Genomic DNA, 26,499 nt, shown 5'->3' on the forward strand with positions numbered 1-26,499 from the left:
TTCTCGGATTTTCTGGCAAAACAAACTCAGGGACAGCTCTCTACTTGAAATTCACCTATGTTACAGACGCCGTTTTGAAGGCTACATCTAGTGCCGTCGCCTGTCGGAGCTTCATGAAGCTATAGGGGCTGAAGCTGGAATATTAAACGATGTCCCACGACAGATTCCGCATTTTTCAACAGAAATTGGCAGAGAAAAAAAAGCGTTGCATTTATTAACCGTAAATGGAAAATGTGTTGAATCTACGGTCAGGGAGGGAGAAGGAAGATGGCACTAACCAGAGAAAATTGCAATGATTTAAGGAAGGTCTAAAATAAAACTTAATATCTGGGATCTGTATATTATATATAGTTCACGAGAACACTGGCAATACACGATTGCAAATCTTTCATGGCAAAACGTAACCTACAGTACAGAACAATACACAAATAACACAAATTACTGATAAAATATGGAATAATTAACGGATCTCAGAAATTCGAATACCTCTATGAAATAGATTACAAGTAATAGAACTACCAACTATTGTACTGCACGAGAGACCTAAAACGGTAGACATATCAATTATGCCGATTTGTCTACAACAAAAAATGTCACAATCAACACAAAAATAAGTAACTAGAACTCAGTGACTAAACCAAAGAAGCTGCCAGAAAACTAATAAACAAGTAGGGTAGAAAAAATTGCTAGGCAGAATGTAGGGAACGTGAAGACAATAATAAAATTTACGACCAAATAAGGAACGTTCTGTCTAAACTGAAACATCCCTTCAGAGAGAAGTCAGAAAACAACAGAATATATTATAGAAATGCCAGTCACGAAATGGAGGGATTAAAAAATTGAGCTTGTTCAAAGAAAACGGGTGCTATCTAGCCACACGAACTCGAGAAGATCCAGCAAGAAAAGTGACGAATTACTGAGCTGTACGAATGAAGGAACACAAGAAAGGACAAATACATTAAAAAAATCTATGTCATAGTTGCCTTGAGAGAACATTGTTACAGATTTTTGTTTGTGTTGTTCAGGGCTAAACTGCTCCACCTTTACCATCATGCGATTTTTATATAGATTATTACCTGTTTCGCGCCACTGATTTGCAATTCAGACTAGGGATTTCGGATCAAGCCATATCTATCTCACCTTACAAGCTACACTGTATGGATGTTGAGTACGATGCTACGTTTGATGTTTCTTTTCCGGTGATAGACCACCGCAATAGCCATTTGCCATTTGCTATGCTGCTAGTGCTGGATACGTGACTAACCTCAGTTTTCGGCAAGGTGTTGATTTAATTTTTTTATCTCTTAATCGAGGCAAAGTTTAGATGGCCCCACGTGTAATATAAGTTTTATATCCGTGAAGTCATTACCGAGAGCCAATGAATAAATGAAGAATATATTTTCCTAAGTTTTTGAGGTATATTACATACCGCCATATGAAGATCTGATGTATTAATGCCTCACCGTATAAATGTTATGGGACGACTTTCCATCAAAATTTTCATGTCCAAGATATTTCAAATTGTATATTCTTTCCCAGATTTTCTTTTAAATTATTAATGTACACATTTATTGTTTTTAAATGACAAACGCGTTCGTATTATTGCGTGACTTAACGTGGAATCTAGACAAGCTCTTCTGGTGGCTTTGGAAAGCCGATTTCATTCGTCACAGATGCTTAAAGATGTACATTAATTATCCTTTCCTTGTCTGTGGAATACAGACCGGTCATTTGAAGTTTGACAGCAAATGTCAGAAGCGAGCTGAATGTGTGCGAAGGAAGTTTAGTTTGGCTGTTTGATCAGTATTTTGACTGTTTTTCCACTATTTACTTTTCAGCACTAAAAGCAAACGTTTTCTGCTCGTAAATAAGTTAAACATCGAATTGCAAGAAATATTTAAAATGGAAAGTACGCCTGTGGCAACAAAACCTCCAAATGAATCGACATATATTCTAGAAGGGCAGCAATCGGTAATATTTTCGCATTTATATAGATGTAATAATATTTCGCTGTTGTCATTGTTACGTAACGTAAATGCGTATAATTTAATAATAGTTTAAAATTATATCACAAAAATGTGAAGTACATTGGTGCATATGTTTCGTGGAAAATGTTAGATTGTGCTATTTCTTTCAGCATTTTCCATCGTTGAGACATTAAACAACATAAGAAATCCAACCAATAAAAGTAATTATATATATATTTATGGTTTGCCAAAACCATAGCTAATCCTTAAAAAGTAACTTTTATCGAAATTGTTTAGAGTTCTGTGTATAGTTTTAAACGTTCCTCTGTGGTCCTCTGGATCTGTGGTTACCTTACAGTGAACACTGTATAAAGTAGGGTACTGATACCTTTTCATTTCCATGTCTTAATGTGAACTGTTTAAAGAGTTGTAATGTGTGTATTTCTTGGCTTACAGGTGGAAGATTCTGCAGTGCACAATGACACTGAGCAACTTTTGGAGGTTTGTATATGTGGTTGCTCCTCGTACTTTATGAATGACTATACACGCATGTTCATACTCTTATTACTAAATTACAGTTGCAGTAAAACTGACATGATAGGGTGGCAGAGGATTATCAATGATGTCAAGGGAGAAAACTATATAGAATTGTAAGATGTAGAAGAATTCTTATTTTGAAGGCACTGCAATAAATAATTTTGTAGACCATCTCTTTTCAAAAAGGTCAAAGTATGTCATGAAGTAATTTAAACACATTATGTAATTTTACTCTACAAAGGTGCATCAAACTTCAGTGGTGCAGTGAAATAAAATTCTCAGGTTAACAAAGCAAAAAGTAGAATGAAACAACGTAATATTTTTTTCACTTTCATTACAGGATAATCTAAGGGGGGGGGGGGGGAAGGATTTTGGAAATGGTGGTTTCAGACTAGTTTTAGGACACAGATTTGTTGTGTAGAATCTATTTTTGTACTAGGAATAGTTTGCAATGCTCTTGCAGCCCTTAATAAGCCTATTTGTTCTACAATAGGGAATTACCAAATAAGGCAGTGCTGTGTATTCGGGAGGATGGAGCTGCTCTGACTGGCCATTGTGATTTGAGTTTTCTTTGGTTTTCCTAGATAGCCAAGGCAAATGTTGGGATGGTTCCTTAATAAAGGCCATGGCTGACCATGTGCCATATTCCCATAGGCTACCTGTTCTACCCTCATGTGTATTTTGGTCTGTTGATTTGCATTGCATTGCATTACCTTGATAAAACCTATATCCATGTGAGCTAATCCTTGAACGGATAAAGATAAGTAGAAATTAAATGCCAAGGAAAAACAAATTGTAGTGGGTAACTGGATTCTGCAGATCTCGAAACATTATTTTCTTTCACTTGTTGATGAAATAACTTACATGAGTTACTGTACGTCACACGTTAGATTTCTGACCAAGGGATAAGACTTGGATTGTGCTATGAGAAAACAGTACCTACATTGATTGCTGCCTGTAGGCTTTGTTGGTGGAAGTTTTTCTCCTGTTTGGTAATGTCTTCATTATCTACAATGTGTTCAAAATTTGTAACTTTCTGTTTTAGGATGACAGTAGAGGACAAAAGAAGTCTAGCCTTGCTTATGCCAGTTTTAACTACATTAATTCAATCATTGGAAGTGGTGTCATTGGTAAGTTGTTTAATCTTGCTTTGTTTATTTATGGTAAACAAATATCTTCATTGCTTCAGGTAATCAACTGTAGTGCAAATTGTAAATTCTAATCTAGGATAAGTCAGTGTATAACAAAAATATTACATGTTTTAAATTTACTTTACGCTATTTTTACATGAAATGTGAATTATATTAGAACAAATAAGCCCTCGGTTTCGACGCTACTATGAGCGTCGTATTCACAATTAGACTAACTGTTTTAAAACATATTAAGTATATAATACATTAATAAAATTAAAGTTTGCACTGACTGGAAAAAGATGCAGTACTTAAGTCACATATTAAAAAAGAACTAAGCTGGAAAGGCGACGTCATGAATAGTTGAAAGAAAGATGGCGAGCCACTAAGGGCAGCTTGTATTTTAGTGAACAAGGGTTGAAACAAGTCAAGAAATGTTGAGACGATGCACTGTCCCCCATCATCGCAGACAACCTTGTCAGTCAAATCCATATCCGCCAAAGACTTAGAGCAATTTATCAAAATTCACACACAACGAACAGAAAAAAACAATAGCATCGACATGACAAAACCAAAATCGTTAACTCGCTGAAAAATATTCCACTGAAAGCACAGTTATCACCGATACCACACACGTCCAATGCTACCGTGCAATATATATAAATGACCTAGTAGATAGTGTCGGAAGTTCCATGCGGCTTTTCGTGGATGATGCTGTAGTATACAGAGAAGTTGCAGCATTACAAAATTGTAGCGAAATACAGGAAGATCTGCAGTGGATAGGCACTTGGTACAGGAAGTGGCAACTGACCCTTAACATAGACAAATGTAATGTATTGCGAATACATAGAAAGGATCCTTTATTGTATGATTATATGGTAGCGGAACAAACACTGGTAGCAGTTACTTCTGTTAAATATCTGGGAATACGCGTGCGGAACGATTTGAAGTGGAATGATCATATAAAATTAATTGTTGGTAAGGCGGGTACCAGGTTGAGATTCATTGGGAGAGTCCTTAGAAAATGTAGTCCATCAACAAAGGAGGTGGCTTACAAAACACTCATTTGACCTATACTTGAGTATTGCTCATGAGCGTACCAGATCGGGATGACAGAGGAGATAAAGATCCAAAGAAGAGTGGTGCGTTTCATCACAGGGTTATTTGGTAACAGTGATATCGTTACAGAGATGTTTAGCAAACTCAAGTTTGCAGGCTCTGCAAGAGAGGTGCTGTGCATTGCGGTGTAGCTTGCTGTCCAGGTTTTGAGAGGGTGCGTTTCTGGATGAGGTATCGAATATATTGCTTCCCCCTACTTATACTTTCCGAGGAGATCATGAATGTAAAATTAGAGAGATTAGAGTGCGCACGGAGGCTTTCAGACAGTCGTTCTTCCCTTGAACCATACGCGGATGGAACAGGAAAGGGAGATAATGACAGTGGCACGTAAAGTGCCCTCGGCCACACACCGTTGGGTGGCTTGCGGAGTATAAATGTAGAATTTAGAACCCCATACACCACATAAGACGCTACCCATAAACACACCACCAGAGACACCCACGTGCCACCTATAAACACGCCACACATGCAAACTAAACCAAAACACACACACACACACACACACACACACACACACACACACACACACACACACACACACACCACAGATCACATCAAAGAAACTCCATCCTTTGTATCTTTCTGGAATAGTTGTTTGAACTTTGAACTATTTAGGCATGATAGGAGGAATTCTAGTTTGAGGAGGACTGCTATGAAGGTGAACTAATGTTGAGCAATGGGATCACTAAATTTTTTTTAATGAAACTGTCTGAGATGCCATCTATTCCAGTGTGGTGGTTGTTAGTTTTCATAAAGGACAGAACTTCTTTCTGGATAGGTGGAAAGAGATAGTGAAGCTGGTTTCTGTAGGTATTTAAAGATACTGTACAGTTTTTAGTGCAAGGTTTGATTTAAGTGACCAATTCCATACTTAAGTTCCCAAACTAAATATTGGAAGCGTGTTCTGTTGCTTCAGGTTCAGTAATTTCTTTGCCATTACAGTTCAATTTGATATTGGGATTTCGGAGAGAATCGCCGGTTTTCTGTTGTTTCACTTCATTCTGTAAAACTGTTATTGGAACTGCATAGCAGTCATTTGCCATTGCTTTGACTTCTTTGATCACTCTCTAAATATTTTATATTTTGTGGGATATGAAAGGTATCCGTTAGATAATATGGAAGATATTCGGAAATCCAAAAAGACTGGTTCTTTTTGTGTGCAACCTGATAGGGGAGGAAATGAATTGATTAGATGTGAGTGGAAGCAGTGCCCTCAGCAAATGTAAGAGGAGACGAGTCGTGGTATGTAAACATGTAGTGCACGGAGAATTGCCCGAATATTGGACATACCCGTGAGCACAGTGCTTAAAATCCTGCGGAACATACTTCTTTGCTATCCATTCAAAATTACCCATGTGCACGAGTTGCTTCCTGTTGACCTGTCAGCAAGAGACCTTTGTTTTAGAATTTCTTGCTCACATGGAAGTGGACAATGATTGGCCGTGGAAGATTTCGTGGACAGATGAAGCTCACTTCCATCTGACAGGCTATGTCAATACACAGAATTGTCGAATATGGACAACGCCATACACACGCCAACCAGTACCGTTTCATCCTGAAAAGGTCACTGTGTGGTAACAGTTTACAGCATCATTTATCATATGGCCACATTTTTTCAAAGAGACAGGTGCTTTTGGTCCTGTTACCTGTACCGTCACTGGTAAGTGTTAGGAGTCTCTTTTGCACAATCACATTTTCCAGCTCTCCAACAGTGTGTATGTGTGGATCATTTTTATGCACATTGAAAATCCAGATAAGAAGCTGCCGAAGCGCTATTTCGGAAATGCTAGAATTATCAGCCACCATTTCCTTATAGCCTGGCCATCCCAATCATCTGATCTTAACCCGTGTGACCTCTGGCTGTGGGGCTATCAGAAAGATGTTGTGTTCAGATTGCAAACTTAACTGCATTGAAGGCTTGTGTTGTGAAACACATTCTGAACATGACTCCGGAAACACTTTGATCAGTTGTGGAACATGCTGTTTCTCAATTTCAACTTGTTGCAGAAAATTGTGACAGCATACTGAACATTTTTCGGGCCAGTCACGCAGAAATTAATAATCAGATTTGATTTTGATTGATGCTTTTTATGTGGTTTTTGGCTTCAGGACAATTACAAACTGATGTCGACTCTGCTCTGCTGTTGACCATCTTGTGACCTTGTCGACGTTTATCATGAACAACTTTTTGCAAAAGCGCCAAACGGTAGCTGTGTTCTTCGATTTGGAGAAGGCTTATGATACCTGTCAGAGATGTGGGGCCTACATGGTCGCCTGACCCTTTTTATTGATTCATTTTTAACAGATCGAATGTTTAGGGTACGTGTGAGTTCCGTATTGTCATACGTTTTCCTCCAGGAGAACGGAGTGCCTCAGGGCTCCGTTTTGAGCATAGCCCCTTTTTGCCTTAGCGATCAATCCAATTATGGACTGCATTCCACCTAATGTCTCAGGCTCTTTCTGTTGATGACGTCGCGATCTACTGCAGTGCCCAGAGAACATGCCTCCTGAAGTGCTGCCTTCAGCTTGCTCCCTAAGGAGGGTACTCCGGATGAAGTGTGTTGCTCACGCTTTGTCGAACTTCGTGTACGACTTGCCAGTAACACCTTTATTTACACTGATGGCTCCAAAACTGACGATGGTGTCGGCTGTGCCTTTGTCGTCGGGGACGTCACCTTTAAATACTGGCTCCTCGACCAGTGTTCCAGCTTTACGGTCGAGCTTTTTGCTCTCCATCAGGCCGTTCAGTATGCCCACTGCCACCGCCATTCATTGTATGTACTCTGCTCTGATTCACTCAGTGCTCTTAAGAGCCTTGGAGCTCCACATCCGGTCCATCCCTTGGTGCAACGGACCCAGCAATCCCTCCATTCTTTTGCTGATAATGGCTGATGATTCCTGTTAGCTTTATGTGGGTTCCAGGTCATGTAGGAGTGCCTGGGAATGAGGCTGCTGATGCTGCGGCCAAGGCTGCAGTCCTCCTGCCTTGGCCAGCCTCCCTTTGTGTCCCATCGTCTGACATTAGTGGGATTGTTTGTAAGAGGCTTGTCATTATGGTGGGATACTTGGTCGTCACTTACAAGAAAATAAGCTCCAGGCCATAAAACCGTTCCCAACAGCTTGGACAACCTCCTCCCGACCACCTCAGCGAGAGGAGGTCCTTTTGGTCAGGTTGCCCATTGGGCAGTGCTGGTTTAGCCACTGCTACCTGCTATCTGGTGACCCTGCCCCGCAATGCCCTTGTGGTCATGCATTGACAGTGCACCATGTTTTATTGTCATGTCCCCGTTTTAATTAATCTTGTGTTGTCCTGTCTTGCCATCTACTTTACAGGAAATTTTAGCTGATGACACTAGAGCATCTGCTCCTGTTCAAAGTTTTATTACTTTGACAGACTTGTCCAAAGACATCTAACTCTTTTAATTATTTTATCTGCATCTTCATAAGAACTTTCTGCTACCTCCGCCCCCTGAGTTTTACCAGATTATATGTGCACTTACATTTGTGACTGGGCACTAATGACCTCAGTAGTTGAGTGCCCTAAAGCCCTACAAAAAAAATTGCAATTGTATGTTGCAAATATGGCCATAAGATCATCTCTATCTTCTGAAACTTTGTTGAAGTCAGTGTTAAATTCTCTACATATAACTGTTTTATTCCGGTCCTGATACTGCCAAGACTACATTCAAGTTTGTTAAAGAATATTTTTGTGTTTGAGTATATGCATGTTCCTCCTTGAGTAACAATTTTTCTTCATAAATGCCATGACAAAAGAAAATCCTCTATATTTGTAATTGCTAACATCCCATAAGCTAGCCAATATTCACGAAGCATGTAACAGGTACTTCTTTCAATTTATATGACATAAATAATTCTAGCTCATTGACTTTGTTTTATAGTAACTGGACATTTTGAAAGACCACTAATCTTGTGACTCCTGTTTGGCATATTTGATTAGTCACTTACCTTTTTGTATGTGTGCGCTTTCTTTTCCCTTTCATCTGAAGAGTACTTCTAGACTGCACTATGGTGGTGCTGTCTTAATGTGGCCAGTAAAAATCCCAGCTTCTTGACAATGGATATCTTGCTCTAGCAGGCTGTGCTCTTACTGTTCTCATTTAAGTTCACCATCCATATGATGTTGGAATTGTTTTCTTAAAGGAAACTTGTATTGGTTTTAAACAAGTTTAGGGTTTGCACATTTCTTTGATTTACAGTATGTATGAAATTGTTAACAGTTCTGTATGTGGTGGTTCAGATATGCTTTTAACCTTGTTTTTTCAACAGCAATACATGTTCTCTTATGGATTTGTTATTTCTGTAATGTTTCTAGTATTCTAAGTTAATGATTTTCATGGCACGTTTCAATTATGGCTAAATGACCATTCAACTTTGTTCCACAAGGACACAGTACAGCTTCTGATCTACTCTCACAAAGCATTGTGAATGATACCTCTTATACATCACTGAGCATATTCCAATGCTATTTCATCTACATCTACGTGGATACTCTGCAAATCACACAAGTGCGTGGCAGTTGGTTCATCAAACCACCTTCACAATAATTCTGACTCTCGCAACCTGTGGGTCTGGGGGTTAGAATAGGCCCGAGATATTCCTGCCTGTCATAAGAAGTGACTAAAACAAGTCTCTCACGTTTTGGCCTTTATGTGATGGTCCCCTGTAGGGTTTGAACTCCATTTTTTAAAATTTTCCCGAAGAGTGAGCCAATTGGAGGAGGATGCCTTACGTGGGCATCGCGTCCATTGTGCATTGAGATCTTTAGCCCACTTTCTCATCGTTGCATTGCAGTCCCACCCATTCTCCATCTCTTGGGCGAGGACACCTTCCTGGGTGTGTTTTCCACCATGCACTATGCAGTGTAACTTTCTGTGCCAACGATGACCATGGACTTTTGTACCTCATATCCAGCACAGTAGCCAGTCCGTTGTAGTGGGGCTGCCATGTACCCTGTTGGTTGTAGCCCCCTGACAACACAGGGATCACTCTGCTGATGCCTGCGCCATTAACTCCCCATGCATGTCAAGGAGTAGATGCCAGTCACCCTGGGGTGTTGGGACTCCCAGCAATGGATAGCCTGCCAGGCGGCCTTTGCTGGGGTTGGGTGGTGCCGGGGGGGGGGGGGGGGAGGGCCCTTTGTTGGAGTGGGTGGCATCAGGGCAGATGACACGCCATGAAGCATAGTACATCATATGTTTCTGGTGGTCTGCTGCCAGCATTCTCTAAGTGGACAAAGTTTAACTTTAATGTTAAGAAATATGACCCCGAGTTGGTCCCCTCCATGGCCACACCATGGTAGGGACGCCAGGCTAAGGATGGCAGCGAAGCTTATTCGCCCCGCTACCTCATATGTATGAGAGTTGATGGGGAATCTTTCATGTCCATGAAGCCTCAGTTTTTTGGGGAGCAATTGGAGTAAAAGTTTGGGGAGGTGTAGCTTGTCCAAAATGTGCACTGGGTCAGTTTTGATTAAAACAGCATCCTCCACCCAGTAATGAGCATAACACGCTTGTGGCAAGTTGGGTGTGCTACCATGTCGCCTCATAATAGCTTAAACATGACCCAGGGTATTATATTCCACGGGGACCTTCTTTTGCCATCTGACGATGAGCTGCATGCCAATTTAGAGTGGCGAGATGCTCATTTCGTCTGGCGCGTTCATCGGGGTCAGAGGGATAACCAGGTTACCACTGGTGCCTTCATCTTGGCCTTAAGGGTAATACATTACCTGAGAAGGTCAAATTGCTGGTCTCCTGCTGTGACATCAAGCCATATATCTCTCCCCCAATGTGGTGCTGAAAGTGCTCACTGTACTTCCAGAGTCACATGTAGAGATTGTGGATGTGCATTGCATTCCAATACTCCATGCGTCCCGCCTCCCATCTGTGTCAACTGTGGAGAGCATCATTCACCTTGCTCGCCAGACTGCAGGATTTTACAGAAATAGATGAAAATGATGGAATATAAGACCCTGGACCAACTGACCTACACTCAGGCTAAGAGGAAATTTGAGAGCCTACATCATGTGGCTATGACAACCTCATACTCCGCCACAACGAGAACAGTTCTCGCTCCATCAGTTCCTTGAATTCCTGTTGCCTTTCAGAACCAGGAGACTAAACCTGCCCCCTTGATGGTTGGGGGGAGGGGGGGGGGGGGCGAGCGGCACTTCCCTCCCTGTTGCTCACACACCACCTACTTCGGGAGCAACACCCCCCCTCTCCCATCCATCGGGGATTTCAGTCCCCACTTATGCGCTGGAGAAGTGTAAGTCGTCTTCGGCTCCTCTCACTAGGAAGGGGTCCCTTCTGTTACTCCCTTTCCAGGTTTCTGCTAATGGGAAAGATGACACCCGCCAGCAGCTGAAGATCCCAAAAGCAGCTGGTTGTAGGGCTTCATGCTCATCCTCAGTCCTGTAGACTGATTCAGTGAAGCCCTCCCAGCCAGGGAGACCCAAGGAACAGTATGAGAAACCGAAAAAGAAGACCCCCTAAGAACAAGGAACATCAGTATCACCCACACCACTGCTACCTACAAGCTCTGTGTCTGGGGATGGGGTGGGGATTCTGGCATCTGCTGAGGACCTGGATCTTGCTGGACCCTCAGACGTAACGGATATAGACTGCTTGGGCAAAAAGTTGTTGGCAGCAGAGAACCCTGAGGTGTAAACTACCTCATTGAATGTTCCATGCCTTCCCAGTCTCGCAATGATACCATCCTCCAGTGGAATTGCGGCGGTTTTTTCCACCACCTGGCTGAGCTACGGCAACTGTTAAGGTTTACACCTGCTTTCTGCATTGCCCTCCAGGGAAACTGGTTGCCGGCAGTGTGGACCCGTGTCCTCTGCGGCTATAAGGGATACTACAGGAACTTTAGTGACCATAATCAAGTGTCAGGTAGAGTTTGTGTTGATGTGCTAATATCAGTCTGTAGTGAACCTGTGCCCTTCAAACTCCTCTTGAAGCTGTGGCATCTTCCTCCAGATGGTGCAGTTCCCCTGAATGTATTAGGTGCAGTGATTGATCAACTCTCTAAACCTGTACTACTTTTGGGTGATTTTAACTACCATAACCCCTCATGGGGTGACACCATGCTTATGGGCAGAGGCAAATATGCTGAAACTTTACTGTCTCGGTTCGACCTCTGCCTCTTAAATACTGGGGCCGCCACACGTTTGTGTGGCTCAGGGTAGTTACCTGGCCATTGATTTATCAATTTGCAGCCCACGACTTCTCCCATCCAGCCACTGGAGAGCACACGAGTACCTGTGTGGTAGTGACCACTTGCCAATCTTTCTGTTACTGCCCTGGCGTCAGGCCCATGGACGCCTGTCCAGATAGGATTTAAACAAGACAGACTGGGAAACTTTCACCTCTGATGTCACTGTTGACTCTGCCCCACATGGTAACAGCGATGTGATTGTTGAGCAGGTACTACCTCAATTGTTTGTGCGGCAGAAAATGCGATACCTCACTCTTTAGGTTGCCCCTGGTGAAAGACAGTCCCTTGGTGGTCACCGGAAGTTGCTGAGGCTATTTCAGTGTGTCGGTGAGCTCTAGAGCAACATAAGTCACACTTCCCCAGAGCATCTGATTGCCTTTAAGTGGCTCCATGCCCGTGTATGCCACCTTATAAAATGACAGAAACAAGAGTGTTGATAGAGGTACGTGTCGACCATCGGGTGCCTTATGTCGCCTTCCCAAATCTGGATGAAGATCAGACATCTTTTTGGGTACTCGACCCCAACAGGTTTCCCTGGCATTACCATAAATTGCGGGCTATGTACAGATGCAAATGCAATTGCTGAGCACTATGCTTGAGCCTCTGTTGCAGCCTTTCGCACCTACAAACAGCGGATGGAAAGTCCTCTCATTCACTTAACGCCACAGTGAACCCTATAATGCCAAATTTACAGAGTGTGAGCTCCTCTGTGCACTTGGACAAATCCCCAACCCAGCTCCTGGGCCAGATCGGATCCACAGTCTGATGATTAAACATCTCTCGTCTGACTACAAGCACCATCTCCTTGCCATCTTCAACCGGATCTGCTGCGATGGCATCTATCGCAATGGCAGGAGAGCACCATTGTTCCGGTGCTCAAACCTGGCAAAAACCCGCTTGCTGCCGATAGCTATCGGCCCATCAGTCACCAACATTGTTAGTAAGCTGCTGGAACGTATGGTGTGTCGGTGGTTGGGTTGGGTCCTGGAGTCACATGACTCCGTCAGGGCGGCTTCTGCCAGGTGTGCTCTTCCCCTGATAACATTGTGTCCCTCGAGTCTGCCATCCAGACAGCCTTTTCCAGAAGCCAACACCTTGTTACGGTCTTTTTTTTCATCTACGCAAAGCATATGACACCACATGGTGACTACATATCTTTGCCACATTATACGGGTGGGGGTCTCGAATGGTCTAGCAGCAGCTGTAGTGCCGTCTCTCGCTCTCTCTTTATGCAGATGACTTCAGAATTTCTTACTGCTCCACCAGCACTGGTGTTGCTGAGCAGTACCAACAAGGAGCCATCCACAAGGTGCAGTCATGGGCTCTCTCCCACGGCTTCCAGTTTTCGGCTGCTAAGTCAAGAGTCCTACACTTCTGTTGGCATCTTACCATTCATCTGGAACCAGAACTTTAGCTTCATGACGCTCCACTTACTGTAGTCTACTCTGCTGGAACTCTACAAAGCCCTTGTTCAATCCCACCTTGACTATGGGAGTCTGATTTATGGCTCAGCGGCAGCCTCAGCGTTGCGTGTACTCAACCCAGTGCATCACTGTGGCATTCACCTACCGACGGGAGCTTTTAGAAAGAGTCCAGTGACCAGTGTCCTGGTGGAGGCTCGAGTCCCTCCATTGCAAATCAGACATGCACAAGTGCTCGCCAGTTACGTTGCACACATTTGTAGTTCTCCTGAGCATCCAAATTACAGTCTCCTTTTTCCACTTGCGGCAGTTCATCTCCCACATTGGTGGCCCAGGTCAAGGCTAACAAGTGTGGTTCGTGTGTGATACCTTCTGTCTGAACTGGAGTCCTTCCGTTTGCCATCTGCCATTCAGGTCCATCTGCATACACCCATATGGTGTACACCTAGGCCACAGATTCGTCTGGACCTTTCGCATGACCCTAAGGGCTCAGTTACTCCTGCCACTCTCTGCTTCACTTCCTCTTGATTCTTGACGTGTTCTGGGGCTCTGAAGTGGTTTACACCGATGCTCTATGGCAGATGGTCTTGTTGGCTTCGCCTATGTCCACAGAGGCCATTTTGAACAGCATGCCTTGCCCGATTAACTGCAGAGCTGGTGGCCATCTCTCATTCACTTCAGTATATTCGTTCATGCCCCGGGAAATCAGTGTCTTCTGTGTACTGACATCTTGAGCAGCCTACAAGCTATCAACCTGTGCTACCCTCACCATCCTTTGGTAGCATCCATGCAGAAGTGCATCTGTGCCCAGGACCGGTCCTATCGTTAAGTGATGTTTGTGTGGATACCAGGACACGTCAGCATCCCAGGCAATGAAGTTGCCAGTAGGCTGGCCAAACAGGCTACGCGGAAACCGCTTCTGGAGATGGGAATCTCTGAACCTGATCTGCTTTCTGACTTGTGCCTTAGTGTTTTTTGGCTTTGAGAGATGGACTGGCATAACAGTACACACAACAAATTGTGTGTCATTAAGGAGACTACAAATGAGTGGAAGACTTCCATGTGGGCCTCTTGCAGGGCTCCACATTGGCCACACTTGGACGACCCACGGTTACCTCCTGTTCCATGCAGACCCTCCTGAGTGTCGATGTGGTGCCAGGTTGACAGTGGCTCATATTCTGGTGCACTGTCCCACTTTGACTGCTCAGTGACGAAATCTTGGGTTACGAGACTTGTTGCAACTAATTTTATCTGACAGTGCCCCATTCACTGATTTAGTTTTAAATTTTAGTGCATGTCCTTTGTCCCTCTGTGTCCTCCACCCTAGTACTTCTAGGGTGGAGGTTTTAATGTGTTGCATATTGGCTGGCTTCTCCTTTTTTATTCTCATGGTCAGCCAGCCATGGTAATCTGCTTTGTGTTTTAATCTCTTCATCTCATTTCTTGCATTTCTGTGGTTTTCTTGTTCCGTTTTGCCCATTTACATGTTTGTTGCCCTTAATTGTTCGAGATTTTTCCTTTAATTCTGTTTTGAGTTGTCAGTCTCATTTCTTTTATTCTCACACTTCTGACATTGTTTTATTTGGAGCAAGGAACTGATGACCTTGTAGTTTGGTCCCATTCCCCCTCTTTTAATCCAATGATTCCACTCTCGAACAGCGTGCGGAAAAAGCAAACACCCATATCTTCCTGGGCGAGCTCTAAATTCCCCTATTTTATTATGACGATAGTTTCTCGCTATGTAGGTTGGTGTCAACAAAATATCTTCTCATTCGGGGAAGAAAGTTGCTGATTGAAATTTTATGAGAAGATTCTGCTGCGACTAAATATGCCTTTGTTTTGTGTTCATTGCAAATCCTGTATCATGTCTGTGACTCCCCCCCCCCCCCCCCACCTGTTTTTGGTAATACAAAATGTGCTGCTCTTCTTTGAACATTCTCAATGTACTCTGTTAATCTTATCTGGTAAGGATCCCTGACAACGGAGCAGTACTGCAAATGCGCACAGACGCGTAGCCAGTCTCTTTTGTAGATCTGTTACATTTAAGTGTCCTGCCAATAAAACAGTCTTTAGTTGACTCTGATATGATTGTCACACATGCACCGTATAGATCCTAATACTCAATATTTATGAAGCAGTTTACTACTAGTGAACACATTTTGATGTCTCACAATGAAATAAGTTTTTGCAGTCCAACACTGAAGCAAGAGCTGTTTGTATGTATGTATTTCTGTTCCAGAAAAATTAATTGTACTTCATTTTTTATACTGTTGATCAGATGTCGATATTTCCACTGTTGTATTCGTATATTACTAACTACAGCTTAATATAACCTGTACATGGGATAGTTTTCATTTAATAGGGATTCTGTATGTTTCAAAAGCTGTGAAGTGTTAGCTGTTCCATTTCAATAATTATATAAGTGGAAATGAGATATTTCAAATTATTTTTATGCTTGTGTGTGTTTAGAGGCTGAAATGGAGTTGATACAATGTGGAGCATCATAGGGAGAATGATTCATTGCCCAATTTCCAATGGACAGCAGCACTTTTCATTTCTCATAGACCCTATGAAGAAAGAAAGAGAGAAAAAGCAGAAAAGAAAGTAAATGAGTATGCGTGTGTAGTTCTGTTGAAGCTTACACATGAATTTATTGCACTCTGTGGGAGCATGAACTGCTGTAATAAAATGTAGATACTTAGTGTGTTAGAGAGCACTGTGAAATTACTGTGCTCTGTAGTTTGGCTTCATAAACATTGAACAATAAGTGACGACTCATTTAGATCCTTTGATACTCCATACTACCTGTTGGTGCATGTCGTTCATATCAGCTGTCGAGCAAAAATAGAAATGCGTGAGAGGGATGTTTTGTTTTCTGGCAACACAGAAGATGCTTTTAGTCTCATAGCACCTGCCTAGAGTATTCTCTGCACATTGAGACAGAAATTTGACTGATATCAATTTTTTTGAAAACTAATTTTGTCTACTGAGCTGAAAACAACAAAATGTTCTTCCATGTGGCCTTGCCAGTGTGTTCGTAATACTTGTTGAAAATAAATATTATGGAAGTGATTAATAATCACAAATCATTACAAATAAATGCAGTTTTTTGCCATTTGTAAAAGTGGTAAGAAGCTTGTACTTTCTAGCATATGAGATAAGTAAGCAGCTTTAGGCACTGTAGCAGTCATTTTGCAGTTGTGTGTAGATCTAGTAACTGAGAAACAGTAATTTTAGTGAGTAAAACTTATGATTTGGTGATGCAAACAAACACCATTCCCGATTCATTCAAAGTGCATTAAGAAAGATGCTAAATTTTTCATATACAAAAATGTGTGTATTGGATAACATTTAAGTATTTGAGGATGACAGATAAAAAATATATTGCAAAGTACCTTGCAAGATTAAAGAAATTTTGCAAGTTGTCATCAGTGCACAAAAATTTAAATTTAGTATTTTCCTTCTAAATACTTTCCTTCTGTAAAGCATGTGTCACTTACTGTTGGCAACACTTCAGAAATGGTTTTTAAAATGGTTTCATTAGTGTTTAATGTAAATATGTGAGATGACACTAATTTGGAATTATTATTATTATTATTATTATTATTATTATTATTATTATTAACAAAATATATCCCATGACTACCAGCCAGACTGTATGCAAAATATCAATAATTTGTCAAGATGAATTCAAAGATCTATTTGTGCATTATTTTCATACTACGTACAAGTTTGTAACTGTCTGTGACAAAGTAATGTTTTGCCTACAGGTATACCATATGCCTTTAGTGAATCAGGATTTGGAATTGGACTTGTTCTTCTTACTGTAGTTGCTTTGATGACTGACTATTCTTTGGTCTTAATGGTACGAAGTGGACATTTGAGTGGAAGTTTTACTTACCAAGGAATAATGCAGGCTGCATTTGGAAAACCTGGTTATTTTGTTTTGTCAGCCCTGCAGTTTCTGTACCCTTTCATTGGTATGCAAAAAGACTTTGTATAAGAATTACATAATCTGCCACTGAAAATTTTATGCACACATTGAACAATGATTTTGTTTCAGCCATGATCAGTTATAATGTGGTTGTTGGAGATACACTAACCAAAGTAGTGATTAATGTGTATCACCAAGAATCTGTATTTGCGAGTCGTCCATTTGTCATTGGAATGGCAAACATCTTCGTAACAGCACCACTTTGTTTGTACCGGGAATTAGAGAAATTGAGCAAAATTTCATTTGCATCTCTTGTGTGTGTTGGTTTTATCCTGATTGCTGTTATTGCAAGGATAGAGCCTTTGTTGGAGGTAGTGTAAGTAACATTTAGAATTCCTATTTGCTTCTAGCAGTAGATGGTAGTGCTGAAAACACACACACACACACACACACACACACACACACACACACACACACACACACACACACACACACAAAACTTATAAATGTAGGTGTAACAGTAAAATATTGTAGAAATTATCATTGAAAATATGGGCTTAAAATGTTATCACTTTGCGTTCACGAGTGTACCTTCTTTTTTGTAAGTTATGACATGGAGATGAGGTGCCATTTTTATTTTCATCTTGGATATACATTAAAGTGTGGAGGATGCCGCACTCGCTCTCACCCATAACACTAAGATTTATGCAGGCTGTTGACAGAGTATGCTTAAGCAACTTTACTTTATTTGAGAAACCTCAATCACAAAAACTTGGACTGTCATTCATCTCGCAAAATTGAAGAAATTCACTTCCCTTGTGATCACAAAATATGATTTCAATGTCTTTGGAGGTATTTTGAATTTGTTTTGGGAAGGTGATACACGCTGTTCTCAAGTCATTCCATGATATAAGGAAACGAGCATCTGTGGAAGCTCAAGCACCATTAAATACATTCAGATCTGTTGAATCCTAGGATCCTGAGATGAGATTTGCAAAAATACTCGTAAACAAGTGGAATGTTGTGAACTCCATAAAGTGAGATTACTGTTTGAACTTCCTGAGCCATCAGGATAACTTGTCTAGAAAAGCCCTCATCCTAAAAGTGAAAATGAATGGGTATGGTAAATAGATGATCTCATAGTAAAGGCCCTTGCAGGGATAAACGTCTAGTTTAGAGCTTACTCATGTGTAGTATTTGTCATGGGTAATGTGTCCCTTTTCTTGTTTGACCAAAATGATTAGACTACCAGTTGTTGGGGTGGATTGTGTTGGAGTACAAACACCTAACCTACAGAGAGATAGCTCTGGCGGAGCTGTTTTGAATATTGTAACAAGTAAAATGTACAAATAAAGTGTCAATGTGTTGTCATAAAATTGTAGTACAAATTTGAAGGGTCAGGGAAGATTTAAAACAGATTTTGGTTTCTGTAAAATGTTTTACATTGTGGAAAGAGCCACTCCAAGGCAGTGAACCCTTCGAAAAATGAAAAACTTGGAATATTCATTTACTATTCAATTACACAAAAATGTGCTTCATGAAGGGTGTTGAATTGTCCAAAGGCCAATAAAATATAGGGACAGTTGGAAAGATCTTGGCAGATTGGGTACTGAACTTGGTCTTTCGGAAGCAAATGCTCTACTGACTGAGCTATTCAGGTACAACTCACAGCCCGCCCCAAAGTTTTACATCTGCCAATACCTCTCTCGCACCGTCAGCGTATGAGATAAATTCTCCTCCATACCTTAAGGGACTAGCACTCCTGCAATAAGTGATATTTTTGAGAAATGGCTTGCCTGAATCCTAGGGTATCCTTTTTGCCATAAGTTAGTCTGTTATGTTTGAAAGGTAGGAGAGAGGTACTGGCAGAAGTACAGCTGTGCTGGTGAGTTGTGCCCAGGTAACCCAATCATTAAAGCATTTGCCCACAAAAGGCAAAGGTTCTGGATTTGAGTTCTGGTCTAGCAAACAGTTCCTATTTGACAGAAAATTTAAAATGAGTGCATGTTCCGGTGCGGTGTAAAAATTCATTCTGGATTGGGACAGTTGTCTTGTAGGAAAAATGTTGGGAAAGTCTTGTGTGAAATATGCAAAACAAAACAAAAAAGTGAGTGAAACTTTGGCATGTTTTTTTCGGTCTTGGCCCTCAGGGATGTTTCAATTGTGACAATTGGGCTTCGGTTTCAACTCATAAACATAAACCCATGTTTCGACACCAGTTATGACCCTTTTGAGCAAATCGAGATCATCATTGACATCATTCAAGAACACTGAGTGATGCTCATGTGACGGTTCTTGTGTGGCCAGACAGACAGAACAACTCCAGTGTCTCAGGTGAGGTCAGTGTTCTAACAGTCGCACTACCTTCTTTGGTAATTCTGTTGTATAATGCTTCTTCATTTATGGACAAACTGTTTCAGGTAACTTGCTGAATATAATGTAGGTTCACTCTTCATTTCCCACACACTGAAGACACCTACTAATGACTGTTGGAATTCTTATGGTCACTTGCAATGGAAAATGTTGTTCCACTTTTCATTCCCACTTACACTAAGACAGCCATTAGTGACTACTGGACTGAGAAAATGCTGCTGTGCCCCTTGCCTCAATTCCAGACTCCACACTTAACTGTCTACCTGAAAACCTTAGCCAATGGATGTTACTGTCATGCATTATACATTTTGACACATGATGCTTGTGAAAGCAGTAAACAATAACCATGTATTGAAATGTGACAAGGTACTGTATTAATCCCCTTTCATTACTAACCGCTACTCGAAGTCCTCTAAGTAATCTTTAGTTGTGTAAGACACATTAATTGTGAAGAATATTTTAGCTGTCTTTTTGAACAATGTCTTTTAGTAATCTGTTCTAGGAAAGTTCTTGTGGAATGTAAATATTTTAGGATTAAAGGAGACCACTCACCAAAAAGCAGAAGCATTAAATTGTCGATGTGCACTCATGAAAGAAAGATAACTTGCTAGCTATCTGATTCTTTGATGAGCTACTCTGGCTCATCAAAAGATAACACCAGAAACTAGAAAGCTTTCTTTCTGTTGTGTGTGCCTATTGTCAAAACAATGCTTCTGCTTTTTGGCGAGTGGTCTCCTTTAATCCTAAAATATTTTTTAGTAATATTTTTCACTTCGTTTGGCAAATTACTACAGTTTTATCCTCTGATATAAAACTGTTTTTTGTATTTTGTTTTTTTTTTTCCTGGTGGGTAAATGTAGCTCTAAACTGTCTCTTGTTTCATAATTATAAGTAAAACAGTTATTGGAGTACTTTCTACTTTCCCCTTGCTACACGCCACAAATTTGTATAATTTACTCGCCTGGTGCAGTAAGGCTGCCTAATTTTTGAAATAGCTCTTTACAGTGAGCCTAACACTACTTTATTATTCTTGTGGCCCTTTTCTGCATTAAAAGCATTGGCCATGTTTTGTTCCCGTGATTCCCAAAAATAATGCCATAGCTAAGAATTGAGTGATTGAGGCATAATGTCACCACAAGACATAGGCTGTCATTACATCCCTAAAACCTTCTTGTTCGCTACAAAATCTATAGATTTATCATATGTGCTTAGTCAGTTGCTTCTCTCTTTATGCTGGAATGCATACTGTCAGTTTTCTGGATGTTCATTGTTAATTGTTACATATTACCAGTTGTATGTATTCTTGAGTGTTTCATTTGTTTTCTCTAATAATAGTTCAGATTTTTTATCAGTAACTTACGTTGCAGTCATGGGCAAAGAGAACTTCCCTCCATGTATTACATTAACCAGAAAATCATTGATATATGTAAAGAACAGAGCTGGACCTAATACACTACTGAGTAAAACTTACGTTTATATATTTCTCATTTTGCAATTGTTTTTACTAAAAATTTATCAGGGGATTTATGAACAATCTGCACTTTTTGCACCATGTTTTTAAAGTAACACTGAAACCACTCATTCATTGTTCCCCTTATACCTTGTGATTCTAGCTTGTTAAATAGTATTTTACTGTAAACACTGTCAAGACTTGGACAAGTCTAAGAAAATGCTTGAAACACAATCATCCCTATCAAGAGCTTAAAGTACCACTTTTTTGACCTCTCCAGTAGTCTATATTGTACTTCTTCCACTTCTGAAACCAAGCTGTGCTTTGTTGATGAGGTAGTATTTACTCATGAAACTTACTAGCCTCTTTAGTGATTGTTTCAATTATTTGTTAGAATGAAGACAGCAGTGAAACTTGCCTGTGGTTTTCAATACTTTCTGGATTACCCTTCTTTAGCAAGGGCACTACTTGTGCTTGCTTTACATATTCAGTGAAAAACGTGAACTAAAAGATTAATTTATTATGTTTGTTAATGAGGCTTGTATGCTATCTATGCATACCTTCGGAAGAGAAACTGGAACCTCATCTATGCCTGCTGACTTTTTATTTTTTAATTGTTGTACTGTCTTTCTAACTTCAATCCCTTTAACGGGGAAATGTTGTTATGCTTACTGTGTCTGTCAGTGTGGGTGATAATTTGTGTTTTAGGAAAATTTTGCTGTTGCTTCTCCATGATACCAGAGAAATAATCATTTACAAAATCTGCTAATTCCTGAGAAGTTTCTATTATTCTATCCTAATCTTTGATTTGTATGTTATCCTTGTCTGCCTTTACCAGATCCAGGTTTTTTAGCCTCCTATATCACTTTTATTGTTTGCATTATATTTTAATTTTTCATTGAATGTTTGTTTTGACCCTTACGACAGTATGCAAGGAACTGAGGATTAGTTCTTTGCTTTTGCAAAGGACTACTACTTCCTAATACCCACAGTTATTAAACAGTTTTCCTTAACTGCAGCAGTAGAAATGACTACATTTGGAAATTTCACCTCAAAATTAAATTAAACAATGTGTGGTTTAGAGAATGCAGCATGTATATTGCTTTCCATATACACTTCATCCCAAGTCAGATTTTCCAGTGCCTTTGAAAAAGTGTGGATCTTATGATCTGCAGGTTTCACTGAGCCTGTCTTCAGCTTTATTAGCTGACAGTAATGATCCGAAATGCCAGTATCACTTATAAATAGTTCACAATTATCTCTGTCAATGTCCATAAATACATGATCTAAAATTGAATCTGAACTTTTTGAAACCCTCGTAGCAGTGTTTATCATTTGTGCCACACTGAAAGTGCTCAAAACGTTAAGGGGCTTATTACTAATGCCACCCTCATGACCTATGTTAGTATTAATGTGTCTACATATTATTATGCTAGATTTGGGGCTAAGACCCTTTCCAGGACTTCAGTTAATTTTGTGAAGAAAGTTTCCGCATCACCACTAGGTGAACAGTAAACGCACAGAATGATTAACTTCTCAAAGGTATCTTATCTTTGTAATTGCAATGGCTGATGATTCAAGATGTTTATCTACAGTAATTGTGGTCAGATCTTCTCTAGCTTTGAATTGTGTTCCACTGCTGATAAAGATGAAACATCCCCCACCCTTTAAGATAGACCTGCAGTAGCATCTTGCACATCAATAGTATGATAGCGCTATATGCTGCAAATCATAATCTCTACCCCAGTGCTCTGTAATGTGTACTACCATGCTACTCAAAGAGTGAAAAAATAAAGTAAAACAGCTTGAAGTTTGAATTAATGTACTACACTTTTTGACAAATAATAGATAATTTTGGGGAAATATCTGTGGTACTTGCACACTCCAGTGTGACACATTCTTCTTCCTGCATATACAGTATGGAAGTCCCTAAGATAGTTGAAATACTTCTAAGAGAAGGGAACCTGTTGTCATGGTTTATAATAAAAAGCTATAGATCTCGTACTCGTAACAGGTATTTCACCATGTGTGGCCCGTAACCACCCACTATATTCTTACTAATCAAATCCACCAACTTTCCTTTCTGAAACCTATTGAGATGCAGTCAATGCATAGAGTAACACCATCTCCCGGCACCACTGCAATGTGCCCTCGTCTAGCAGTCATCAGTGCCATCTCCAGCTCACCACTGACATACTGTACAGCACTGTGAAGACGAGGCCAATAATGCTGCTCTAACAGCCCTGTCGTGCTCACATTGGTGTTCCAGTTAGGAAAGCTATCTTATTCAGGTCACAACTGACGCTGTATGCCCTGTCCTCATATAGGCTATACCCTGTTCCACTCACCATAACTACTCGAATATCTGTTATGAAATCCTTACATGGAGGGTCTAAACCCTTAATCATCTGATCCAGCACAGCACTCGACTTGAAAATGCTGGTGACCTGCTACTCTTCCCCTAACTTCTCCTGCAACAGAGAACTTAAACCTCTGGCATGACTGCTACTTAGTAGCAGTCTTCTCTTCTTAACATTAGTGTTATTCCTCAGCTTTCTAATCATGAGCAGAGTCTGCTGCAAATATCTTACCCCTACATTACCTTGAGGCTCCTCTCCCCTCAACTCTAGCAGCTGATTGCTGGAAGTAACAACAAAACTATCAGACCACATCCTCCTGCTGCTAACCCTTCTACCAACTGCCAGTTGCCAACCACTACCTTCCCTCATTCTCACAAGCTCTCTCCTAGCTTGATCCAACTGTGCCTGAAGAGCACACATCTTCCATCCATGCTCCTCTATTAATTTACTCTTGCTGCAAATTTTGCAGTTTCATTCAGTCAACAGGCACTGTCTACAACAGAGCAGAAACAGGGAAGTAACAGATTTTGTAATATTTTTAGAGTTCCTAACTAGGAGTGAATTACTTAGTTTCACCTGTGTGCTTAGGGAGTTTAGTTTCTGAATCCCTGCATGATGATCTAATTTACTAGACACAGTTCTCAAATTTTTGTCAGTGTCTACAGTAAAGTTTTGTAGTGCATGTCAATAGTCATTAGATTGTCTGTGTAGTGCAGTTTTCTGTTGTCTTTAGTATGTATAGGGACTATGATTGCTGTGTGCAGATGTGAGCTAAGTTGTTGAGACTTTGCTTGCAGCTCCAGGCTTTGTTGGTTTTGGTTAGACAGCTTGAGGCTGCAGTGGATGGGCATCACTGTTGTGGACTGGCCATGGGATCCAACGTCACTCACAAGCCCGCCAGTCAGTCAGTATCAGCGGCCAGCCCAGTTACTGCCAACCTTGAGGTTGACTCCTCACGTGTGGTAGAGTGGGAGGTTGTCTCAGTGCGTCGTGGGCTGCAAAAGACTTTCCAAAGGACCGAACTTAGTCTGACAAACAGGTTCCAGGTGCTACTGTGGCTGACAATGCCACTCAGCCAGTTGCGGTCACTTCGCCTGTTTCAGAGGAAACCTCTGTCTGCAAGATCCGGGCTGTTACAGAGTGTCAGGTTATAGGTAGGTGAGAGCTCCAATATTAGGTGCATTCTGGGTCCCCTGAGGGACATGGCTACAGAGGAGGCAAAGAAAACCAGTGTGCTCTGTGTGCATACCGGGTGGAATCATTCCAGATGTAAAACGGGTCCTTCCGCATGTCATGAACACAGGGTGCAGCTAACTGCAGATGGTGGCTCTTCAGTAGCAATGTGTGTCACTTTGGATCCGAAGAGATTCTGATTTCGAGCAGCTGTCAGAAGGGGTAAAGATGGCAAGTCTTTCTTGTGAGAGGAAAGCAGAGCTGACCATTTGCAGCATAGTCAACAGGATCGAGTGTGGACCTCTGGTACAGAGCTGAGTGGAAGGTCTGAATTGGAAGCAAAAAGTTTTGTGACCATGTAGGCTGCAGATTCCTCGACTTGCACTGCAGGGTGGTGGGGATCCAGGTTCCGCTAAATAGGTCAGTAGTCCATTACACGCAGGAGGCAGCTACTCGGGTAGTGGAGCCTGTGTGTGTGTGTGTGTGTGTGTGTGTGTGTGTGTGTGTGTGTGTGTGTGTGTGTGTGTGTGTGTGTAGAATTGTTGTAACTGTGTTGGGGAAAGTACCTGAGCTCCAAGCTCTAACAGAAAGCACTGAACCTGAAATTGTTATAAGCACTTAAAGCTGGCCATAAAGACAGAGAAAAGTTGAGCTGAAGTTTTTGCGAAGGACCTAATAGTATTGAGAAACGATAGGCTAAATATCATTGGCAGTGGCGTGTGTGTTGCTGTTAGAAGTAATCTTGTAGCGAAATGGAAGTGAATGGTTCCTGTGAGTTAGTATGGGCAGAGATCATTCTTAGCAACCAGAATAAAATAACTGGATCCTTTTACTGACTTCCCAACTCAGATGATAAAATTGCAGAACGGTTCAAAGAAAGTCTAATTTTTAGTAGATACCCAACTGCTACAATTGTAGTTGGTGGCAACTTCAATTTACCCTCAATATGTTGGTGAAAATACAGGCTTAAATCCAGAGGTATGCATAAAACATCATCTGAAATTGTGCTAAATGCATCAATGAAAATTTTCAGGCAGTTAGTTCATGAGCTCACCTGAATAGCAAAAGGCTGTGAAAACACACTTTAACTCCTAGCAACAAAGAATCCTGAGCTAGCAATGAGCATCAAAATGGATACAGGGATTAGTGAACACAGGGTTGTCGTAGTGAAATTGAGTACCGTTAACTCCCAAATCCTCCAAAAATAAAAGAACAGTATGTCTGTTGGAAAAAAGCAGACAAAAATTCACTTGATGCTTTCCTGAGAGACAATCTCCACTCCTTGCAAACTATCACTGTAAGTGTAGACCAAATGTGGCTTGAATTCAGAGGAATAACATTGGCAGCAGTTGAGAGATTTATACCAAATAAATTAACAAGACAGACCTGATCCCGTGTGGTACACACAACAGATCAGAATACTGTTACAGAGATAACAAAAGGCATGCCAAACTTAAAGCAATGCAAAATCCCAAAGATTGGTGATCTTTTACAGCAGCTCATAATTTAGTGCAGACTTAAATGTGAGATCATTATAACAGTTTCCACAATGAAACATTGTCTCGGAACTGGCAGAAAATCAACAGGTGTTTTTCTTGTAAGTAAAGTATGCTAGCCACAAGGCACAGTCTGTGGAACTCCATGTGATAGCAATGGAAATACTATCAATGACAGTTCTGCTAAAGCAGAGATGCTAAATACAATCTTCTGAAATAGCTTCACCAAAGATGAAGTAAATATTCCATAATTCAGATCAAGAACAACTGCCAACGTGAGTAACTTAAGTAGTAGAT

The 26,499-nt window shown here is 41.0% G+C and overlaps 1 protein-coding gene across 4 annotated transcripts in view; it reads left to right on the forward strand.

Annotated features, from left to right (window-relative positions):
• Window positions 1-1,000: 1,000 nt before the first annotated feature.
• Window positions 1,001-26,499, forward strand: part of LOC126299451 (putative sodium-coupled neutral amino acid transporter 11) — a 58,373-nt gene continuing 32,874 nt past the window's right edge. Inside the window, exons 1-6 of one of the 4 annotated variants that reach the window (XM_049991362.1) lie at window positions 1,231-1,416; window positions 1,839-1,971; window positions 2,424-2,468; window positions 3,550-3,634; window positions 17,187-17,396; window positions 17,480-17,726. In XM_049991362.1, the coding sequence (XP_049847319.1) occupies window positions 1,903-1,971; window positions 2,424-2,468; window positions 3,550-3,634; window positions 17,187-17,396; window positions 17,480-17,726 (656 nt within the window). In that variant the 5' untranslated portion in view covers window positions 1,231-1,416; window positions 1,839-1,902. Of the gene's footprint in view, window positions 1,972-2,423; window positions 2,469-3,549; window positions 3,635-17,186; window positions 17,397-17,479; window positions 17,727-26,499 lie in introns of all 4 variants that reach the window. The other 3 variants (XM_049991363.1, XM_049991364.1, XM_049991365.1) reach the window with 3 other exon arrangements.

The sequence above is a fragment of the Schistocerca gregaria genome, chromosome X (genome assembly GCF_023897955.1).
Source record: "Schistocerca gregaria isolate iqSchGreg1 chromosome X, iqSchGreg1.2, whole genome shotgun sequence".
NCBI classification, from domain to species: Eukaryota; Metazoa; Arthropoda; class Insecta; order Orthoptera; family Acrididae; genus Schistocerca; species Schistocerca gregaria.